This window comes from Anabrus simplex, chromosome 1, assembly GCF_040414725.1.
Source record: "Anabrus simplex isolate iqAnaSimp1 chromosome 1, ASM4041472v1, whole genome shotgun sequence".
NCBI classification, from domain to species: Eukaryota; Metazoa; Arthropoda; class Insecta; order Orthoptera; family Tettigoniidae; genus Anabrus; species Anabrus simplex.
Window position 1 is genome coordinate 27,328,480 of NC_090265.1, and position 22,817 is coordinate 27,351,296.

The window sequence follows — 22,817 nt, forward strand, 5'->3', positions numbered from 1 at the left end:
ACTTTTTACAGTTTAATTTACAGAGATTTAAAAATCCCACTATCACCTAAGAGTCTAAAAACAGAAATTCATTATATTAAAAGCTTAGCAAAATTCAATGGTTTTAAAATAGAAATAATCAACCGAAAAATTAATAAAATCAAATATAAACTAGCAACAAACCTCGTCCCTGACAAACCTAAAAAATCTAAATTCGCCACTTTTACATACAATAATCCAGGCATCTACCAAGCAACAAACCCTCTAAAAAAAAAAAAAAAAAAATTAACATTGCCTTCAAGACGACAAACACCAACCACAGCTTATTTTTTAATCACAATACACTTAACATAAACAATAGTATTTACTCAAACTCAGGCATATACAGGCTCAAATGCATGCAATGTGAAAAATCATACATTGGGCAAACAGGCCGAAGCTTCCTTACTAGATACCAGGAGCACTATAATGCCAATAAACATAATAAATTTTCAGCCATGAGCTCTCATATGAAAGATACAGGTCATCATTTCACAACTATCGAACAGGACCTAACAATCATCAAAATAGTAGGAAAAGGAAAATTAATGAATGAATTAGAAAACATTTACATATATCTGGATCAACATTACAACGAAGACCTAAATCTCGATGATCCCGTCGAAATAAAAAATCCCTTATACGAGACTTTACCCAATTTATTACAATCTTTAAATCCAAATTTAAATAAAATCCTTAAAAATCTTAAACTACTTCCAATAAAGATCCCAACTTCACCTTAAAGGTAACTCCCTCCGTCCCCGCCCCTGCTAATCTTCCACAGCCAATAGCCCGTAAGCTCAACCCTCCGTCCACCTCCTCTTCTCCATCACACCCCTCTTCCTCAGTTCCACATCTTCAACAGCCAATAGCGCACAAGCTCAACGGTCCGCCCATTTCCTTCCCTCCATTACACCCCCCTCTCTCAGTTCCACACAGATACAACACACGACATTCAAATCTTACTCGTTCCAAGACCATACAGACAACCAGTTCATACTGCAAAAATCGAGAATGTAAGTAACTGAATATACATCATTCCGCCCAATTAACCGTTTTTTCCCTCTAAACTTCATATCTTTCATTCTCTTTTCATTACAGATTCTTCACCATATATTCTTCAGTAGTTAGTCTATATTCAAAACCACAGCCAACAACAAGTAAGAATGTTCCCATTTAACTATCAGTATACAAGTTAACAAAGATCTATATGGCAACATTCAGTTATGAACTCTTTATAACTCCTTCAACAAGATTACGGAGACTGCGAACCCACTACGTAAATAACGAGACTAATGGAATAGTTGGATCCAACTTTATAATCTATATAGCGCCATACTACAGTTAAATATCACGACTTTTCAACAAGAAAGTTTCAGTGTCATCTCAAGCGGCTACTAAGTTCCATTAACCTTCTCTCCAACATGTAAATCAAGTTGCTTCCAGCCGAATTTCACTCGAACTTTGATACGGCAACTTTAGCCATAGACCTTCTTGTTATTATGTGGTTAAGGCCTAGTTTGTCTAATTTATAAAATAATTTTTTTAAATACTAGTGTAATATCATACCAACTTCAAAAAAATTTTCTTCATAAACATTTTACATGAAGTTTTAATTGTAAATTATTATTTAAGAACTCATAACAATTTCTCACATTGTATAATTTCACTCTAATCTTATATTCTCATTTTATATTTTTTACCATGACAATCAGGATCCTGATTTTTATCTTTGACTGTAAAAAGGCTGATGATGCCCTTTTAAAGGGCGAAACATGTCCCTTCAGATTTTAATTTAATAGGATGTAAGTCCTAATTTTGTAAATTCTATTGTATTGAATAGGTTGATCCTAATAAATTTTGGTAATATCTTAAATTGACGTACATTTCAATATGGACCAAATGCGAAATTTGTAACATGTAATGATTGCCAACATACGGGGAATTGGATATGGTGCTTCAAGAAGAGGAAGGATATGAACCCCATGTGGGTGGGGATGGTAGAATAACACCCACGGTATCCCTTGCCTGTCATAAATGGTAACCAAAAGGGGCCTCAAGAGCTCTGAAGTAGGGAGCGTGTTGGCGACCACGGGGCCCTTAGCTGAGTCCTAGCATTGCTTCCACCTACCTGTGTCAGGCTCCTTACTTTCATCTATCCTATCCGACCTCACTTGGTCAACTCTTGTTCTTTTGGACCACGAAGGTATTAGGTTGCAAATCCTAGGGAGTCTTGCATTTTCACACCCTTTGTGGCCCTTGTCTAACGTTTGGCCAATATCTTCATTTTTGAAGTGTCAAATCCCTTCCATTTTTCCCTCTGATTAGTGTTAATGGAGGATGGTTCCCTAGTTGTACTTCCTATTAAAACAATAATCACCACCACCACCACCACCACCAGAGGATACGAATAACATTTGCACTGGAGCAGACTTGGACAAGGAAGATTACTACTTCTGCGAGAATGACGTACAACATAACGCAGTCTTGTCAGAGTGGTGCTCGCACAAAGCCACACAGACTGACTGCAGAAGTCCTACCAGTTTGAATTATCCAAATGAACTTCATAAAATCAATCAATCAATCAATCAATCAATCAATCAATCAATCAATCAATCAATCAATCAATCAATACTGATCTGCATTTAGGGCAGTCGCCTAGGTGGCAGATTCCCTATCTGTTGTTTTCCTAGCCTTTTCTTCAATATTTTCAAAGAAATTGGAAATTTATTGAACATCTCCCTTGGTAAGTTATTCCAATCCCTAACTCCCCTTCCTATAAATGAATATTTGCCCCAATTTGTCCTCTTGAATTCCAACTTTATCTTCATATTGTGATCTTTCCTACTTTTAAAAACACCACTCAAACTTATTCGCCTACTAATGTAATTCCACGCCATATCTCCGCTGACACCTCAGAACATACCACTTAGTCGAGCAGATTGTCTTCTTTCTCCCAATTCTTCCCAGCCCAAACTTTGCAACATTTTTGTAATGCTATTCTTTTGTTGGAAATCACCCAGAACAAAAAGAGCTGCAGTTCTTGAATCAGGTAATCCTGGTGAGGGTCCCATACGCTGGAATCATACTCTAGTTAGGGTCTTACCAGAGACTTATATGCGCTCTCCTTTACATCCTTACTACAAACCCTAAAAACCCTCATAACCATGTGTAGAGATCTGTACCCTTTATTTACAATCCCATTTATGTGATTACCACAATGAAGATCTTTCCTTATATTAACACCTAGATACTTACAGTGATCCCCAAAAAGAACTTCCACCCCATCAATACAGTAATTAAAACTGAGAGGACTTTTCCTATTTGTGTAACTCACAACCTGACTTTTAACCCTGTTTATCAACATACCGTTGCCTGCTGTCTATCTCACAACATTATCGAGGTCATGTTGCAGTTGCTCACGATCTTGTAACTTATTTATTACTCTATACAGAATAACATCATCTGCAAAAAGCCTTACCTCTGATTCCACTTCTTTACTCATTTCGTTTTTATATATATATAAAAAAACATAAAGGTCCAATAATACTGCCCTGAGGAATTCCCCTCTTAATTATTGCAGGATCAGATAAAGCTTTGCCTACTCTAATTCTCTGAGATCTCTTTTCTAGGAATATAGCAACCCATTCAGTCACTTTTTTGTCTAGTCCAATTGCACTCATTTTTGCCAGTAGTCTCCCATAATCCACCCTATCAAATGCTTTAGACAGGTCAATCGCAATACAGTCCATTTGACCTCCTGAATCCAAGATATCTGCTATATCTGGCTGGAATCCTACAAGTTTAGCTTCAGTGGAATAACCTTTCCTAAAACCAAACTGCCTTCTATCGAACCAGTTATTAATTTCACAAACATGTCTAATATAATCAGAAAGAATGCCTTCCCAAAGCTTACATGCAACGCATGTCAAACTTACTGGCCTGTAATTTTCAGCTTTATATCTATCACCCTTTCCTTTATGCACAGGGACTACTATAGCAACTCGCCATTCATTTGGTATAGCTCCTTCAAGCAAACAATAATCAAATAAGTACTTCAGATATGGTACTATATCCCAACCCATTGTCTTTAGTGTATCCCCATAAATCTTATCAATTCCAGCCACTTTTCTAGTTTTCAACTTTTGTATCTTATTGTAAATGTCATTGTTATCACATGTAAATTTTAATACATCTTTAGCATTAGTCTCTTCTTCTATCTGGACATTATCCTTGTAACCAACAATCTTTACATACTGCTGACTGAATACTTCTGCCTTTTGAAGATCCTCACGTACACACTCCCCTTGTTCATTAATTATTCCTGGAATGTCCTTCTTGGAACCTGTTTCTGCCTTAAAATATCTATACATACCCTTCCATTTATCACTAAAATTTGTATGACTGCCAATTATGCTTGTCATCATGTTATTCTTAGCTGCCTTCTTTGCTAGATTCAATTTCCTAGTAAGTTCCTTCAATTTCTCCTTACTTCCACAGCCATTTCTGACTCTATTTCTTTCCAACCTGCACCTCTTTCTTAGTCTCTTTACTTCTCTATTTTAATAAGGGGGGGTCTCTACCATTTCTTAGCACCTTTAAAGGTACAAACCTATTTTCACATTCCTCAACAACTGCTTTAAACCCATCCCAGAGACTGTTTACATTTTTATTTACTTTTTTCCACCGATCATAGTTACTTTTTAAAAACTCCCTCATGCCTGTTTTATCAGGCGTATGGTACTGCCTAATAGTCCTACTTTTAAGACCTTCCTTTCTAACACATTTATTTTTGACTAAGACAAACCAGCTTTATCATCACTAATGCCATCTATTACTTTGGTTTCTCTATAGATCTCATCTGGTTTTACCAGCACCACATCCAGGATATTGTTCCCTCTAGTTGGTTCCATCACTTTCTGAATCAGCTGTCCTTCCCATATTAGCTTATTTGCCATTTGTTGGTCATGCTTCCTGTCGTTCGCATTACCTTCCCATCTGACATTTGGTAAATTCAGATCCCCCGCTACAATCACATTCCTTTCCCACATAGCTGATTATCTTGTCAAATAATTCTGAATCCATGTCAGCGCTACCCTTTCCTGGTCTGTACACTCGAGAGACATCAAGTTGCCTATTATCTTTAGAAATGAGCCTTACACCCAGAATTTCATGTTTTTCATCCTTATTTTTTTCGTAGCTTACAAATTCTTCTTTCATCAGAATGAAACCCCCCCACCATTCCTATCCTATCTCTACGATGCACTCTCCAGTTCCGTGAAAAATGTCTGCATCCATTATATCATTTCTCAGCCATGATTCAACTCCTATTACAATATCTGGTAAGTATTAAATTACTTAATTCGATTCCTTTCTTTACAATACTTCTACAGTTCAACACTAACATTTGTATGTCATCCCTACTTGACTTCCAGATCTCTGTACCCTTATTACCGCTCCCTAGACAACCCTGTTTCCCCAAATGTACCTCCCCATTACCCTTCCAAACAAATTTCCTAACTTATACGTACCACTGCGGTTTAAGTGAAGGCCATCCGAGCGCAGATCCCTCTCTCCTACCCACCCATTAGGATCTAGAAATTTCACTCCCAGTTTCCCACATACCCACTGCATAGTCTCATTTAAATCCCCAATCACCCTCCAGTCAGAATCCCTCCTACACAGAATTCCACTGATAACAATCTCCGCTTTCTTAAATTTCATCCGTGCTGCATTTACCAGATCCCACACATCCCCAACTATGTTGGTACTTATATCAGCTTATATCTGATCGCATATAACAAGGGATTGCTCTATAGCTCCTGGCACTTTTAGCAAACACATGCAGGAACAGTGTATTGCTTGTTGGCGCTGGAAGGGTTTAAACAATATTTGTATCTGTAATTATTATTAAACTGCTCAATAGAAGTACTGGAATAAGGGCGCATAATTTGAGGCAGTGCTATGAACCTTTTCAGTTCAGATATGTTCATAATGTATTTGTCTGTTTATTTATATCTGTGTGGATGTTTCCTTCTCTCAGATACTCAAAGGAGCTCCACGAGATAACACATTGCCTCTTAAGCTTGTATCATGTTTCAGGTCAGTGCTGCTGAATGGGAAGAAGTTGATGCTCAATCCCGATGGCTCTCTTCCTCCATTTGTTCCAGTTCATTCTGATATGTCTTCTCCACTGATATTTCCACCGTACTCGATGGGCTTCTGGGTTTTGCACAACCTTGTTGTTCCGGCCTGTCTTCCGTAAATGTGTTCTTGTTAACTACTCTGTGATATTTTGCTAAAAGTGAATTATAATTAATTAGAGATTTTGTAATAAAGCTTTACCATTTGCCCTGTAATGTTTGAAAAAATTTTGTCCCAACACCTCAAACCTGTTGTTCTGAACTGCAAGGGAATAGACATACATGCTTTAAGTTGTAAATGAAGTAGGTTGGTGTAGTCCTATCTCCTTTCTTCACTTGAGATGATGGATGAATGTCAAGTTGTGTCACATCTGAATGTGTCCTAATTTTAGAGGGTGGTTGCCCTGTTGTATAGCATTTTTTAGATACATACAGCTCGGTAAGTTGGGTAGCCTAAAGTAACAGGTGTTTTGGAGAAGTACCTTTTCATTCCAAATTCTTGATATGCCGGCAGCCTCTTTACTTTACCTGTGCAGCGGGACAGTCTACTCTTACTAAACCTAAATGTTGCAGGTTCGTATTAAAACAAACGACTCACTAGATTGTGGTTAAACTACAGGGTCTCTCTTATGAACCCAGACCGAGTGCATGGTGTTTTGTGCTTTGCACTACAGCAGCTGCCTCAGCCCAAACTTACATCACGCATGGCCGCCCTTCTTTAAGTGTGTATACAGTCTTAAATGAAATCTTACCTCATATACTAGAAGTGTCATTCTTCATAATGAGGGACTTAATAAACACCATTAGGATTTTCTGCACACCAGTAGCGAGAGTTACGGCTGTTCACACGCGACAATTAAGATGAAACCAGGCCTCATCCGAAAAGAACACAAGCTGTGGGTCAAATAAACGATCATTCAGTACTGCAAGACATCACTCACAATATCTCATTCTTGTGACTGGAACAGCAGGTTTTAAACAATGGGCCCATGTAAACCTGTACGGTTTGATGTGTAACAGCTTTGTAGCTCTGTGTGTAGAGGTAAGCAAAACCCCTACTTGTTGTGCTAATTTTGTGAGTGATTTATTTGGTGACCATTCAAGATTTGCACCAATGTCATCTAGCTTTTCCTCTGTTAAAACTGTTCGTGTGCATACATGTTTTTTATTGAGCACTGTGCCCTTATTTTCAAATTTATTTTCAAATGAAGGGCTGAGAACTATGGTGGGCCAAATCTACCAACCATCAAAACTGAGTCAATGCCATCTGGAGGTTCATGTCTGACTCAGGTATTATCTCTTCAACTGAGCAATCTCCAGGTTTTCCCATATATGTGCTACAGGGACACAAAATATCAACCAAATTGAACTAGCCGCTGGGGGTAGTGTCGTAGTGGGCCAAGTCCTCATGACCAATCCCTCGCTTTCTCTGAGTCACATGACATGCGTAGTATCATGGAGAACATCGGCCACGAGGAGAACGTAAACAGTGACACAAATTCGAAGGAAAGAAAGAGAAATGATAAAGGGTACATGTACATGTGGAGTGAAGATTAGTGATGGGCTGCGAGTGGACTCGCGAAGACTCGAGTCTGGGATCGAAAAACTCGAGTCCGGACTCGAGGCCGAGGACGCTGGCAGCGTTATCTGCGAGCCGTGTATGGAAACTACACGATGCTTAATATTTTAGGTAGGCCAAGGACAAGTATTGGGCCTGTTTCCAAATAATGCACAGTGATATAATATACAAACTGATGTGCATTATGCCGTATTTACATGAATGTATAGGCCTACACAACAAAACCATATTGTAACGTAAACTAAGGAATGTATGGACACAGATGCTTACGAGCTACAGTCCGGCTGTATGGCTAAATGGTTAGCGTGCTGGCCTTTGGTCACAGGGGTCGCAGGTTCGATACGCGGCAGGGTCACGAATTTTAACCGTCATTGGTTAATTTTGCCGACACGGGGGGTGTGTGTGTGTGTGTGTGTGTGTGTGTGTTGTCTTCATCATCATTCCATCTCATTATGACGAGCAGGGCGCCTACCGGTGTCAAATCGAAAGACCTGAATCTGGCGAGCCGAACATGTCATCGGACACTCCCGGCACTACAAGCCATACGCCATTTCATTTTACCGGCGCACAGCGTGAAATTGTAGAGATCAGGCAGGACAAACGTACATTTTCGACTAATCTATTTATATTATAAAGGGTTGTACGCTCGTGACTATACAAAGAATACCTGACCGCAAAGCTTTAAAAGCTGTGTGTGGTATATCTGATCTCTACAATTGTGTGAACATTGCGCCCCTTACCGAACCTTGCGTCTCGCACTGCCAATTGTCTACAGTGTGTTCAGATGAATCTACATAACAAGCGACTGTGTTAAGATATTTTTAATGTGAAATAGGGATGGTCCGCCTCTGTGGTGTAGTTCTTAGCATGATTAGCTGCCACCCCCGGAGGTCCGGGTTCGATACCCGGCTCTGCCACGAAATTTGAAAAGTGGTACGAGGGCTGGAACGGGGTCCACTCAGCCTCGGGAGGTCAACTGAGTAGAGGTGGGTTCGATTCTCACCTCAGCCATCCTGGAAGTGGTTTTCCGTGGTTTCCCCACTTCTCCTCCAGGCAAATGTCTGGATGGTACCTAACTTAAGGCCACGGCCGATTCCTTCCCTCTTCCTTGCCTATCCCTTCCAATCTTCCCATCCCCCGCCAAGGCCCCTGTTTAGCATAGCAGGTGAGGCCGCCTGGGCGAGGTACTGGTCATCCTCCCCAGTTGTATCCCCCGGCCCAGAGTCTGAAGCTCCAGGGCACTGCCCTTGAGGCGGTAGAGGTGAGATCCCTCGCTGAGTCCGAGGGAAAAACCGAATCTGGAGGGTAAGCAGATTAAGAAGAAGAAGAAGAAATAGGGATACAGCTAGATTGCTTTGTTTCTTAATCTGCTTACCCTCGCGGGTTGGTTTTTCCCTCGGATTCAGCCAGGGATCCCACCTCTACCTCCTCAAGGGCAGTGTCCTGGAGCTTGAGACAATGGGTCGGGGGATGCAACTGGGGAGAATGATCAGTACCTTGCCCAGGCGGCCTCACCTATGCTGAACAAGGGCCTTGGTGGGGGATGGGAAGATTGGGAGGGATAGACAAGGAAGAGGGAAGGAAGCGTACAATGAATAGTTAAATCATGTTCCTAATCTTTACTCCGTATCTCAAGTTACCAAAGGCTAATCTACTGGGCGATATAATGCAAATATGCAAACTCGTATCCTCATCCCGAGGTGGTGCAGCTCCTTTCGGGGAAAACCCCCATTGCAGGTGAGCTGCATGTACCATTAAAATCACATGCCAGCCGTCCTGACATTCTAAAATTTCTGGCGGCACCGGGATTCGAACCCACGTTTCCAACGATGGAGTTAATAACACTGCCCGTTACGCTACAGTGGTGCTGTAAGGAACGAGCCCAACTAAATATAGACAAAGAGAAAAGGAATAATGTCATTGTGTGACAAACTAAACGAATGGCATTTCGAAACAAATATGTTACGGTCTTACACTCGCGGTTTCATGTTATGGTCATCATTTACGTAGCTGTTGTAATAGTACTTAATGATTGGGGCATTTCTTCCGACTGCTCGGCAACAGGTCGCAGTTACGAGTCGTGACGTCACCGTGGAGACTCGAGTACTTCGCACGGGTTACTCGGCGAGGCTTGGACTCGACAGACTCGATTCTCGCGAGTCCAAGCGTTACTCGCGCACATCACTAGTGAAGATACAGCATAAAGGGACCCAACAGAAGTAGGTTCACGTATTCTGTATTATCTGAGGAATGTCAGCACAACAGCAACCTACAACCTTAGTTAAGGAATGTAGGCAAAGTAAGCACTTTAGTTTGAAGAAAATGGAACAGAACGATTTTGTGAACATTAAGGAGCTCCATACATTGATGGATAGAGAGTAGGCTGATAGACAGCTCTGCATTCAGGAGACAGGCAGGGGCTGGTCCCCATCGTCGGATGTCGGAGAATGGTTCTCCACACACGAAGGTGAATGCCGGGACAGGCCACTGCAGCCAATCCCCTCACATCACCTTCACCTCTCCAAATCTCCAACTGTAAATCTCCTTGGCCTGAGAAAAGAGGCCTGCTGTACCCCTCCAAGGTATGGAATGAAAACATTGTTTTGTAGTAGTAATTGCTCCATACACTCCCTTGTCATCCTCCTCTGTTCCGTTTCTCTGGTGTAACACACTTATGAAAATGACCATTGGAGAACTTCAAGTTTCATAGCCTAGTCATTTTGCAATAGAGTCCTTTCTGCACTTCTATTACAATATATCTACTATCACTTCTACTTTGCATGAAGGGAATTCAGAGCCAAGTCCACAGTTTACCCACATGACACTTGACTGTTTGAAATGACAGATGTTGACATATTCATGTGGCAGTTTAAACAAAACAAAATTACAGTGGTTGACTATATCATTATTTAGCTCATCAAAACCACAATGATTCCTCCCTTGAACGGTAACATTACTATTGCAGGCATAACACTACACAAGTATTTTAATTCTGTTCCAATCACACTGCTTATTTTAAACTCCTATCTTTAAAATGATTCAGCCACCAAATTATTAGCACATTTTAACAATTACAACCAAGACAAGGAAATGGCCAAGTTGTTCGCTGATAGATGTGCTCTTGTCTCTTCAAAGCAAGGAAAGACACCCACAAGTGTTGACTAATGCTTTATGGGGAAATACAACGAGGCAATCATCGCCTAAAGCTCAAGTTACCTGTACAGGCCGTTGTTAACAAGTTGTCATCTTTGTCATCTTGACTTCTACAGAGGATACTAGGAACTCCTTTACTCACTGCAGCCTTCAAAGATGCCCTTTCATTTAATACAGGTAATACTTTAATTCACTTAATACAACCTCAGATACCACCAGAACACATAAACCACATCAAATTAATACTATCACTGTTATGCAGGGGTGTGACGTCTATGTTGCCAGTGCTGCTGCCAGCAACATACGGAAAAAAGAAAAAATCGAGTGTATTCCTTATTATACAATTTGTATTTTCTACCAACAATCTAAATCCACCAGATTCCCGTAACATGTCAGTAAAGATACGATTGCTATCTAGCGCCAAAGAATTGAAATGATACATAGTACATACAAAAAAACGTCTTCATTGTTTCTGATTTACGCCACTATTGACTGCAGCACTTCAACAACAAACTTGTCCAGGCTGGGCACCTTCAGTGCCATGGTGAAAGTGTGTCGCAGTTGGTTTCTCGCCTTATTTGCCGGTTAGACACAAAGACATACAGTATTTCAGTTATAATTGTGATTATTAATTCAGTAATAGTAATTATAATGAAAATCCACAGCCTGTTTCCAGAGATTCGATCAGGTCAGGGATGGAGTGAATGAAGCCCCATCTAGCAGCGAGGACAGGAATTGTGCCGGCTACCGAAGCCTGTCGCACTCCTCTGGGGAATGATTAATGACTGACAGATGAAATCAAATGATACTGGAGTGTGTTGCTGGAATGAAAGGAGACAGGGAAAATCTCACATTGAGTAACCAGCATTGGAATCACAGAACCCAGCGGTGAGAGGCTGGTGCGCTGCCACATGAGCCACGGAGGCTCCACTAATTATAATAACAAAACCAATTTTCTTTGGTGCATTAAACCAAATCATATTTGCAGGTTGAGTTGCAGTCGTTATTTACAGTGACAACCTGGATTCATCGATATCTTATGACTGGTGTGGAAAGAGGAATGACCTTCAAGCTCAGGGCACGAAGAGGTATGAGCAGAGACTCGTTGCAAAACAATGGCGAAAGGGCACGAAGGGGTACGAGCACAGGCTTGTGGCAAAACAAGGGCGAAAGTCACCAGTGGCTGTTTAAGCTACCTGCACATTATTACCGACGTTCTGCTTCACTCTGCCAGACAGCTGAATAAACTGGTCCTCTGCTGGCTGATCTATGGCTGAGTTTCAATTAATCTTGTCGAGTAAGCACGAAATGTGTCATCAGAGATCTTTTATAAGCCAACATCGTAATAATAGTAATAATAATGTTATTGACTTTACGTCCAACTAACTACTTTTTTACAGTTTTCGGAGATGCTGAGGTGCCGTAATTTAGTTCCACAGGAGTTCTTTTAAGTAACAGTAAATCTACCGACACAAAGCTGACGTATTTGAGCACCTTCAAATACCACCAAACTGAGCCAGGATCGAACCTGCCAAGTTGGGGTCAGAAGGCGAGTGCCTTAACCGTCTGAGTCGCTCAGCCCAGCGCCATCATCATACAACATGGAATGTGGAGTGGTATTTTCAAACGTTTGACTACCACTGTTGTGTTTGAACTCGTGATCTGATCCACAGAGGGAGCTGTCTAAATGTTAAGAAAGGCAGGACTTGTGGGGCCAGTCATTCTGCAATGGCAAGCTACCTCAATACAGCACTAAATTCCTTTAACAGAAAACAAAAGAGGGCAGGATTTAAAACAGTTTTGGACTACAACTTGTTGGGAAGTATGCTGACTACATGTCTCCGCACAGAAAGTTCAATGAAACTCTGTCTTCAACCCCAGAGAGCTGATTGAATCCTCAGATAGTAGTTGAGGATTATGTAGGAAGCTGTGGAAATATGTAAAAATCCTAACAATTTCAACAGGGACACTGGCTATCAATTAAGTAATTTGTAGTTGCCAGCCATCAGGGATTTACATAGCTAGTTCTCTTCCCTGTCCTTTCACTACTATAATTTTGTTTCGATGCTTCCCAAATTTGTACTCTCATCACTAGATGGTTCAGTCTAGGATATGCGCTATGTGTCATACTTTCATAACCTGCATACACCTATTACGGTACTATTCTCACTTCTTTTCACTCCTGTGTCTCCAACCTTGTCATGGTTTGTCCTCCTTCCACCTGTCCCCAACCCACACCCAATTTCCTCTTCTTTCCATCTTCGGCTCTATTCTTCCATCCCATCAGTCTTTCGTTGAACTTTTTTTTTTTGATTTCTTCTACCACATTCTTCCTCGATTCATCTGATGATCTTGCTGTTTACTTTGCATGCACATACAATGGAACCAGCAACCTCTCATTTGGAGCTAAGATGGTGTCGCCACTTCACACTCGGAAGGCTAGTGCGCAGTGAGCCAGCCATCTATTGATCAACAAGAGTACCACTTACTAAAGACCCACGGTACTTGCTTGTGAACAGACAAGATTTTGTTCTAAAGATGTCGAGCAAAGTTCTCTGTGAAACGTAAAGAATTTTGCCTTGTTTCCTTACATGGCAAAAGCCCAACAGCTTATTATAATGTCAACAATACATCAAGTCTTATCAATACTTCTATAGTCCACTGTATCAAAACAAGATGCCAGTATAATTGGTCCATTATTGGAAATCATAAATTTTCCAGCGAACTCGTTTTTGGTTGCCAACATTCTGCCCCAATGTGCCAATATGGGCTCATCAGTTGGTAACTAGCACATCTACCTATCAAGATGCATGGCTTGTGCATGTAGCGGAGGCCACTGCACAGGCTACTTTGAGACACAGGCAATGCACAATGAAACATTTGGTCTCTTCTTTTACAAAAAAAATACCATCAGATACAGATTTTGATTCCCATAAGGAATGGTATTGAATAGGTGGACCCTTCTGTACCCTTTGATAACGATCAGGTGTCAATACGGACCATAATAAAATTCATAACTTATTTCAAGAAAAAAAGACTTATTTATAATTAGGCCTAAAAACTAAGATCTCCAAAATTGGAAAAGATATTAACTTTCTCAAACAATGCATAACCAATAATCTAACTCCCAATTTTCTGAAATCTACTTTTAAAAAACACAGATCTACACTCCAGATAAATAAAATTCAACTTAAAACCAATAAAATATGGATCGTCTGCCTCTGTGGTGTAGTGGTTAGTGTGATTAGCTGCCACTCCCAGAGGCCCGGGATCGATTCCCGGCTCTGCCACGAAATTTGACAAGTGGTACGAGGGCTGGAACGGGGTCCACTCAGCCTCAGGTCAACTGAGTAGAGCCATCAGCCATCTTTGAAGTGGTTTTCTGTGGTTTCCTACTTCTCTTCCAGGCAAATGCCGGAATGGTACCTAACTTAAGGCCACGGCCACTTCCTTGTCTATCCCTTCCAATCTTCCCATCCCCTGACAAGGCCTCTGTTCAGCAAAGCAGGTGAGGCCGCCTGGGCGAGATACTGGTCATTCTCCCCAGTTGTATCCCCTGACCCAAAATCTCATGCTCCAGGACACTGCCCTTGAGGCGGTATAGGTGGGATCCCTCGCTGAGTCTGAGGGAAAAACCAACCCTGGAGCGTAAACAGATTAAGAAGAAGAAGAAAATATGGATCAAAAACAAAATTTTATACAGAAAGAAAACACACCTTAACAAAAAGCTATTAGACACTCACTCAGAGGTAGCTAAAAACCTTTCGAAACCTCAATGGGATTTCTTTCTCCCATAAGGAACTTGAAATTTGTAAAAGAGACCAAATGTCTTGTAGTGCATAATGCAATGGTTTTGTAACTAACCAGACCCAAGACAAATGGCTGTCACTATCCAGCATGTTTAATTAATTCAGCTTTTCACCACTATCCAACGTAGAATTAATCCAGCCTTTCGGCACACATCTAGTGATTAGAAACACTTCAATATCAGGTACTCTGAACATGTTAACGCCATTAAATACAACAGCACATACAAGACTCCAAGCATAGTTTCACCAGTATTGACAATGACATGAATATACTTAAAATCATTAACAAAGGCCCCCTCTTAAACATTACTGAAAATTGCTTTATCCACCTTGACCAGTACTTCAACCCTAATTTCAATTTAAACGACATTTCTGAAAAACCCAATATCCTTTTTGACTTCCTCATTCTTCTTCTCAAAAATTCCAAATTCCAAAACCCCAATTCTATTTTCCATACCTTACAAAGTTCCCACCCACATTTTCTACCTCCAATAACCCACCCTAAACTACCCCTCCTTCATTTCCCTATCTTATCCTTCCTCAATACCATCTAACTTCAATTTCTTTTATTCTTTCTCTTATTTCACTATCACTCTTCCTCTGTTAATTTATTCTACCTTCTCTATTATATATATATATATATATAAAAAAAAAAACATCGACCTTCATTTCGGTTCTCCTCTTTCAAATTTTAACTCTTGTCTTGCGCCAACTTCGACTACTTCAATCATGACCTAAAATTTTTTCAATTTAAAAAATAGCGCACTGTGCATATAAGTTTTCATTTGTTTTCCGATATTGCGCTTTTTACTATATTTTTTTCTCTTTACAACTTTTTTTTCGAGTCAACTGTTTTCCAAGAACTTAGCAGGAGCACAAGTACTCATTCAATTATACTGATTTGCGTTGTATATTTCTATATATACGTACTTAACTTCCCGCAACCGAGACAAATACTGGACCTTCAGGATATTCTCCATTCTACTTTGGCCTTCGAGACCGCAGCGCATGACCTTGAATGTGCCGCGCTGATCACCGGGAGCTGGCGGTTTGCTTCTACAAATCTATTCGTCTGCTACTTCAAGTTATTCATGATCTTCATATATTATTTGATTGTGTTGTGACTTTGTGCCTGACAGTGTGTGGAAACTGACCCATTTGACCGTTCTCCAATATTCATAAACATTGTGAGACTTCGCCTATCATTGCGTGTGCCATACTACCATTCTTAATATTACGTACTGTTTTCTTTTAAGTGACTCACAATTTCTACCCCCATCGTTATTTTATGTTTCACTGTATACCGATCCAGAGTTCACTTAATCTTTTTCTTTTTCATATGCATTGTTTTACATGTTTTTAGGCTGACGATGACCTGGACTAGGGTCGAAACCGGTCCCATTTATAGTTACTATTAAATAAGAATGTAATCACTACATTTCTTTCTTTTATGTATTGAATAGGTTGAACCTCTTTTTCAATTATTTAATTTTTAACCTTAGAAACACCAGGCGAGTTAGCTGTGCAGTTAGGGGTGCGCAGCTGTGAGCTTGCATCTGGGAGATAATGGGTTCCAGCCCCCTGAAGATGGTTTTCCGTGGTTTCCCATTTTCACACCAGGCAAATGCCGGGGCTGTACCTTAATTAAAGCCACGGCTGCTTCCTTCCCATTCCTAAGCCTTTCCTATCCCATCGTCACCATAAGGTGCTACGTCAAGCCAATTCTAAAAAAAAAAGTGACTAGAAATTGCACACCACCACCTCTCCTACCCTGCTGACCAACATCTGATGAATTCTTTTTTCCACGAACGGGACTCGAACCGACTAACCACTATGGCAAACCATGTAGACTTGACGCCTTAAACGATCTGGCCACTTTGAATCTCTCACCAAAGATCACTAAAAAATTTATAGAATCCATATGAAGATCCCGCTTGCTTCTCAGGGACATTTTTAAAGAAATCCTACTCGTAGAGTGATGTACAGAGGTCTCTCCATTTTATGACAGACAAGAAATTGATTTTCAATTAATGAAAACAGTTATGTTTTACATACATGGATAGAGGAAAGAAATCTGATTTTGTATCTCAAGGAATTAATGCAACTGCTGAGTGCTTACCTTCCCGTCCCACTGCAATTTGGACACTATAAAATTGTAGACATGTTATGGGCTTATACCGTGTCAAGAAAACAAGGTGAAACTCTTTACGTTTTTCAGAGAACTTTGCACCAACTGTTCACGAAGAAGTCTTTTACAATAACAATCATCATCATTTTACAGCTCCAGTTTCCCGGGTACTGTTGGCAAGCCTCATTCATTCTGTCTTATTGAGATAAGTTCTGTTGTTAATGACATCCTCCAATGTCCTTTCCTGAACTGCAATGTCCATTCTGTGGGTTCTTGGTCTTCCCACCATCCGTTTCCCTGCCACATGTTGTTCCAAGTTAACGTATGCTGTCCTTGTAGGCTTCATCCTCATTACATGCCCAAACCACCTCAGTCTGGACATGCTGACCCGATCTAAAAATGATGTCTCAATCCCAGCTTCCTTTATTACCAGATCATTCATAACTTGTCCAGTTTGGTTTTTTGAATTGTGAACCTAAGGAACTTCATCTCGGATGCCTGCAATCTCGATGAGTCTTTCTTAGTGAGGGTGCAGGTTTCAATACCATAGGTTAAGATTGGTATGAAGTACTGATTGAACATGACCAGCTTTGATTTTGTTGGTATTTTGGGATTCCAGAGGAGTGTTCATACCTTGCTGGACCGAGCTCGATAGCTGCAGTCGCTTAAGTGCGGCCAGTATCCAGTAATCGGGAGATAGTGGGTTCGAACCCCACTGTCGGCAGCTCTGAAAATGGTTTTCCGTGGTTTCCCATTTTCACACCAGGCAAATGCTGGGGCTGTACCTTAATTAAGGCCACGGCCGCTTCCTTCCAACTCCTAGGCCTTTCCTATCCCATCGTCGCCATAAGACCTATCTGTGTCGGTGCGACGTAAAGCCCCTAGCAAAAAGGTGGGAAGCTTTGACACTCATGTTTTGTAGTGAGACCCACCATAAAAATGAGACCACCAAGCAGTTTGAAACTGTGAAATCTTTCATACAAGACCCACACACACAACTGTTTTGCTACTTTCTTCAGAGTTCACTTCCTGTTTTTAACTCTGAGAATATATTTCTGCAACAAGATGCTCCAGCCATACATCTTCTTAGGAGGAAACTTACTGGTCTTTTAACTGATCTATTGGTCAGATTTGTTCAGCCATGTTCTCTTCAGTCAGAATCTACTTCCCTTTTGAGTGTTGAATTCAAGAGGAGGAAATACCAGAAAGCCAATGAGGACTTGGTAATTGGAGCAAAAGCTAGGGCATACTTGAAAGATAATGACTGTGATGAAGAGATGTTTTATAATTCTGTCAGAGAGTTTTATTTGGCAGCTTGCAGTTACATTACGAGGAAATTTCCCCTTGATGATGAATTTCTTCATCATGCCGAAGTTGTAGATATCTCTCTCAGAATGAAGGTTTCCTATTCATCTCTTGAATATTTTGTACGAAGATTCCTAACTTTGGTCAAGCAAAGTGAACTTGACAAACTTGAAGAGGAATTTGCAGTTTACCAGTGTGATACTTTCCCTGAATACATTGTACATGGACCTAACATTGATGTGAATTGGGGCAACATTGCAGAGCTTAAAAATGAAAGTGGACAAATTAAGTATAAAACCTTAAGTAATGTTGTATTTGCAGTACTAAGTGTACCTCATAGTAACTCTCCCACAGAAAGAGTTTTCAGTGTTGTTAGGTAAAATCAGACAGAATTCAGGCCTATGTTGAGTACATCTACACTGGAATCACTTATGGTTCTGAAGACGAAAATGTCATCTCAGGGTGAAGTATGTTTCAAGAAAACCTATACCAAAAAGCAGCTGCTGGGTGCGAAACAAGCTACAAAGAATTTTTTATCGCAGAACTAACAGGTAATAAGCATATTTTATTGTGTAATATGATATACTTTAGAACAGATTGCTGTAGGAAAGGGCAAACTGGGTGCTTTGTATTTAACTCGTAAACGTTTTGTCGAGGGGGGGAGAGTTAAAAATGGGATTACTGATAACCCAGTTCAAAGATTTTTTTTTTTTTTTTGTGAACATGACATAGAAAGAGGGTTTCCTCCCTAGTTGGGGGAATCTTTCCTCTTGCCCTGGTTGGGGAGGACTTCCCAGCCAAACATGACATATAGCTGAGACAGGCTACACTTTTAACAACAAATCCCCTATAAAGAACTCTGTTGATTTTTGCGATTTTTTAAAGAAATTTAACTTACTACCTAACCACATCATGTGCTCCTATGATATCACGAACATGTATTCTAACGTACCAACAAAACAAGCAGTAAACATTATCAAGGACAACCTATCCAGACAAAGCAATCTTAACACCCCTGAAATAGACGAATTCATCAACATTCTAAACTTCGTACTAAAGAACAACTATTTCACTTTCAATGGCAAAATTTACCACCAAGACAGCCTGGCAATGGGAGATCCCTTATCAGGCATCTTGGCAGATATATACATGGACTCGTTAGAACACCATAAAATAACTTCTAAAATAAAAGGACTCAGCCTGTGGCTCAGATACGTAGATGACACATTTGCAATAATCGACAGTAATCTCAACAATAGCAATGATATTTTAGATTTTTTAAACACCCTTGATCAAAATATCAAGTTCACCAAGGAGGACGAGGTCAACAGATCCATTAACTTTTTAGACTTAACAATAACACGCAACAAGAACACATTTGATTTCCAAATTTACAGAAAACCCACCCACACTCCAATAACAATCAAAAATTCATCTATACACCCCAACTCCCATAAACAAGCTACTTTTTACAGTTTAATTTACAGAGATTTAAAAATCCCACTATCACCTAAGAGTCTAAAAACAGAAATTCATTATATTAAAAGCTTAGCAAAATTCAATGGTTTTAAAATAGAAATAATCAACCGAAAAATTAATAAAATCAAATATAAACTAGCAACAAACCTCGTCCCTGACAAACCTAAAAAATCTAAATTCGCCACTTTTACATACAATAATCCAGGCATCTACCAAGCAACAAACCCTCTAAAAAAAAAAAAAAAAAAATTAACATTGCCTTCAAGACGACAAACACCAACCACAGCTTATTTTTTAATCACAATACACTTAACATAAACAATAGTATTTACTCAAACTCAGGCATATACAGGCTCAAATGCATGCAATGTGAAAAATCATACATTGGGCAAACAGGCCGAAGCTTCCTTACTAGATACCAGGAGCACTATAATGCCAATAAACATAATAAATTTTCAGCCATGAGCTCTCATATGAAAGATACAGGTCATCATTTCACAACTATCGAACAGGACCTAACAATCATCAAAATAGTAGGAAAAGGAAAATTAATGAATGAATTAGAAAACATTTACATATATCTGGATCAACATTACAACGAAGACCTAAATCTCGATGATCCCGTCGAAATAAAAAATCCCTTATACGAGACTTTACCCAATTTATTACAATCTTTAAATCCAAATTTAAATAAAATCCTTAAAAATCTTAAACTACTTCCAATAAAGATCCCAACTTCACCTTAAAGGTAACTCCCTCCGTCCCCGCCCCTGCTAATCTTCCACAGCCAATAGCCCGTAAGCTCAACCCTCCGTCCACCTCCTCTTCTCCATCACACCCCTCTTCCTCAGTTCCACATCTTCAACAGCCAATAGCGCACAAGCTCAACGGTCCGCCCATTTCCTTCCCTCCATTACACCCCCCTCTCTCAGTTCCACACAGATACAACACACGACATTCAAATCTTACTCGTTCCAAGACCATACAGACAACCAGTTCATACTGCAAAAATCGAGAATGTAAGTAACTGAATATACATCATTCCGCCCAATTAACCGTTTTTTCCCTCTAAACTTCATATCTTTCATTCTCTTTTCATTACAGATTCTTCACCATATATTCTTCAGTAGTTAGTCTATATTCAAAACCACAGCCAACAACAAGTAAGAATGTTCCCATTTAACTATCAGTATACAAGTTAACAAAGATCTATATGGCAACATTCAGTTATGAACTCTTTATAACTCCTTCAACAAGATTACGGAGACTGCGAACCCACTACGTAAATAACGAGACTAATGGAATAGTTGGATCCAACTTTATAATCTATATAGCGCCATACTACAGTTAAATATCACGACTTTTCAACAAGAAAGTTTCAGTGTCATCTCAAGCGGCTACTAAGTTCCATTAACCTTCTCTCCAACATGTAAATCAAGTTGCTTCCAGCCGAATTTCACTCGAACTTTGATACGGCAACTTTAGCCATAGACCTTCTTGTTATTATGTGGTTAAGGCCTAGTTTGTCTAATTTATAAAATAATTTTTTTAAATACTAGTGTAATATCATACCAACTTCAAAAAAATTTTCTTCATAAACATTTTACATGAAGTTTTAATTGTAAATTATTATTTAAGAACTCATAACAATTTCTCACATTGTATAATTTCACTCTAATCTTATATTCTCATTTTATATTTTTTACCATGACAATCAGGATCCTGATTTTTATCTTTGACTGTAAAAAGGCTGATGATGCCCTTTTAAAGGGCGAAACATGTCCCTTCAGATTTTAATTTAATAGGATGTAAGTCCTAATTTTGTAAATTCTATTGTATTGAATAGGTTGATCCTAATAAATTTTGGTAATATCTTAAATTGACGTACATTTCAATACGGACCAAATGCGAAATTTGTAACATGTAATGATTGCCAACATACGGGGAATTGGATATGGTGCTTCAAGAAGAGGAAGGATATGAACCCCATGTGGGTGGGGATGGTAGAATAACACCCACGGTATCCCTTGCCTGTCATAAATGGTAACCAAAAGGGGCCTCAAGAGCTCTGAAGTAGGGAGCGTGTTGGCGACCACGGGGCCCTTAGCTGAGTCCTAGCATTGCTTCCACCTACCTGTGTCAGGCTCCTTACTTTCATCTATCCTATCCGACCTCACTTGGTCAACTCTTGTTCTTTTGGACCACGAAGGTATTAGGTTGCAAATCCTAGGGAGTCTTGCATTTTCACACCCTTTGTGGCCCTTGTCTAACGTTTGGCCAATATCTTCATTTTTGAAGTGTCAAATCCCTTCCATTTTTCCCTCTGATTAGTGTTAATGGAGGATGGTTCCCTAGTTGTACTTCCTATTAAAACAATAATCACCACCACCACCACCACCACCAGAGGATACGAATAACATTTGCACTGGAGCAGACTTGGACAAGGAAGATTACTACTTCTGCGAGAATGACGTACAACATAACGCAGTCTTGTCAGAGTGGTGCTCGCACAAAGCCACACAGACTGACTGCAGAAGTCCTACCAGTTTGAATTATCCAAATGAACTTCATAAAATCAATCAATCAATCAATCAATCAATCAATCAATCAATCAATCAATCAATCAATCAATCAATACTGATCTGCATTTAGGGCAGTCGCCTAGGTGGCAGATTCCCTATCTGTTGTTTTCCTAGCCTTTTCTTCAATATTTTCAAAGAAATTGGAAATTTATTGAACATCTCCCTTGGTAAGTTATTCCAATCCCTAACTCCCCTTCCTATAAATGAATATTTGCCCCAATTTGTCCTCTTGAATTCCAACTTTATCTTCATATTGTGATCTTTCCTACTTTTAAAAACACCACTCAAACTTATTCGCCTACTAATGTAATTCCACGCCATATCTCCGCTGACACCTCAGAACATACCACTTAGTCGAGCAGATTGTCTTCTTTCTCCCAATTCTTCCCAGCCCAAACTTTGCAACATTTTTGTAATGCTATTCTTTTGTTGGAAATCACCCAGAACAAAAAGAGCTGCAGTTCTTGAATCAGGTAATCCTGGTGAGGGTCCCATACGCTGGAATCATACTCTAGTTAGGGTCTTACCAGAGACTTATATGCGCTCTCCTTTACATCCTTACTACAAACCCTAAAAACCCTCATAACCATGTGTAGAGATCTGTACCCTTTATTTACAATC

At 39.9% G+C, this 22,817-nt stretch overlaps 1 protein-coding gene across 1 annotated transcript in view; it reads left to right on the forward strand.

Moving 5' to 3' along the window:
- LOC136883533 (heparanase) overlaps nt 1-6,377 on the forward strand; it is a 142,758-nt gene extending 136,381 nt beyond the window's left edge. Inside the window, exon 7 of the mRNA XM_067155903.2 lies at nt 6,121-6,377. Within this exon, the coding sequence (XP_067012004.2) occupies nt 6,121-6,283 (163 nt within the window). The 3' untranslated portion in view covers nt 6,284-6,377. The remainder of the gene's footprint in view (nt 1-6,120) is intronic.
- Nucleotides 6,378-22,817: the final 16,440 nt, after the last annotated feature.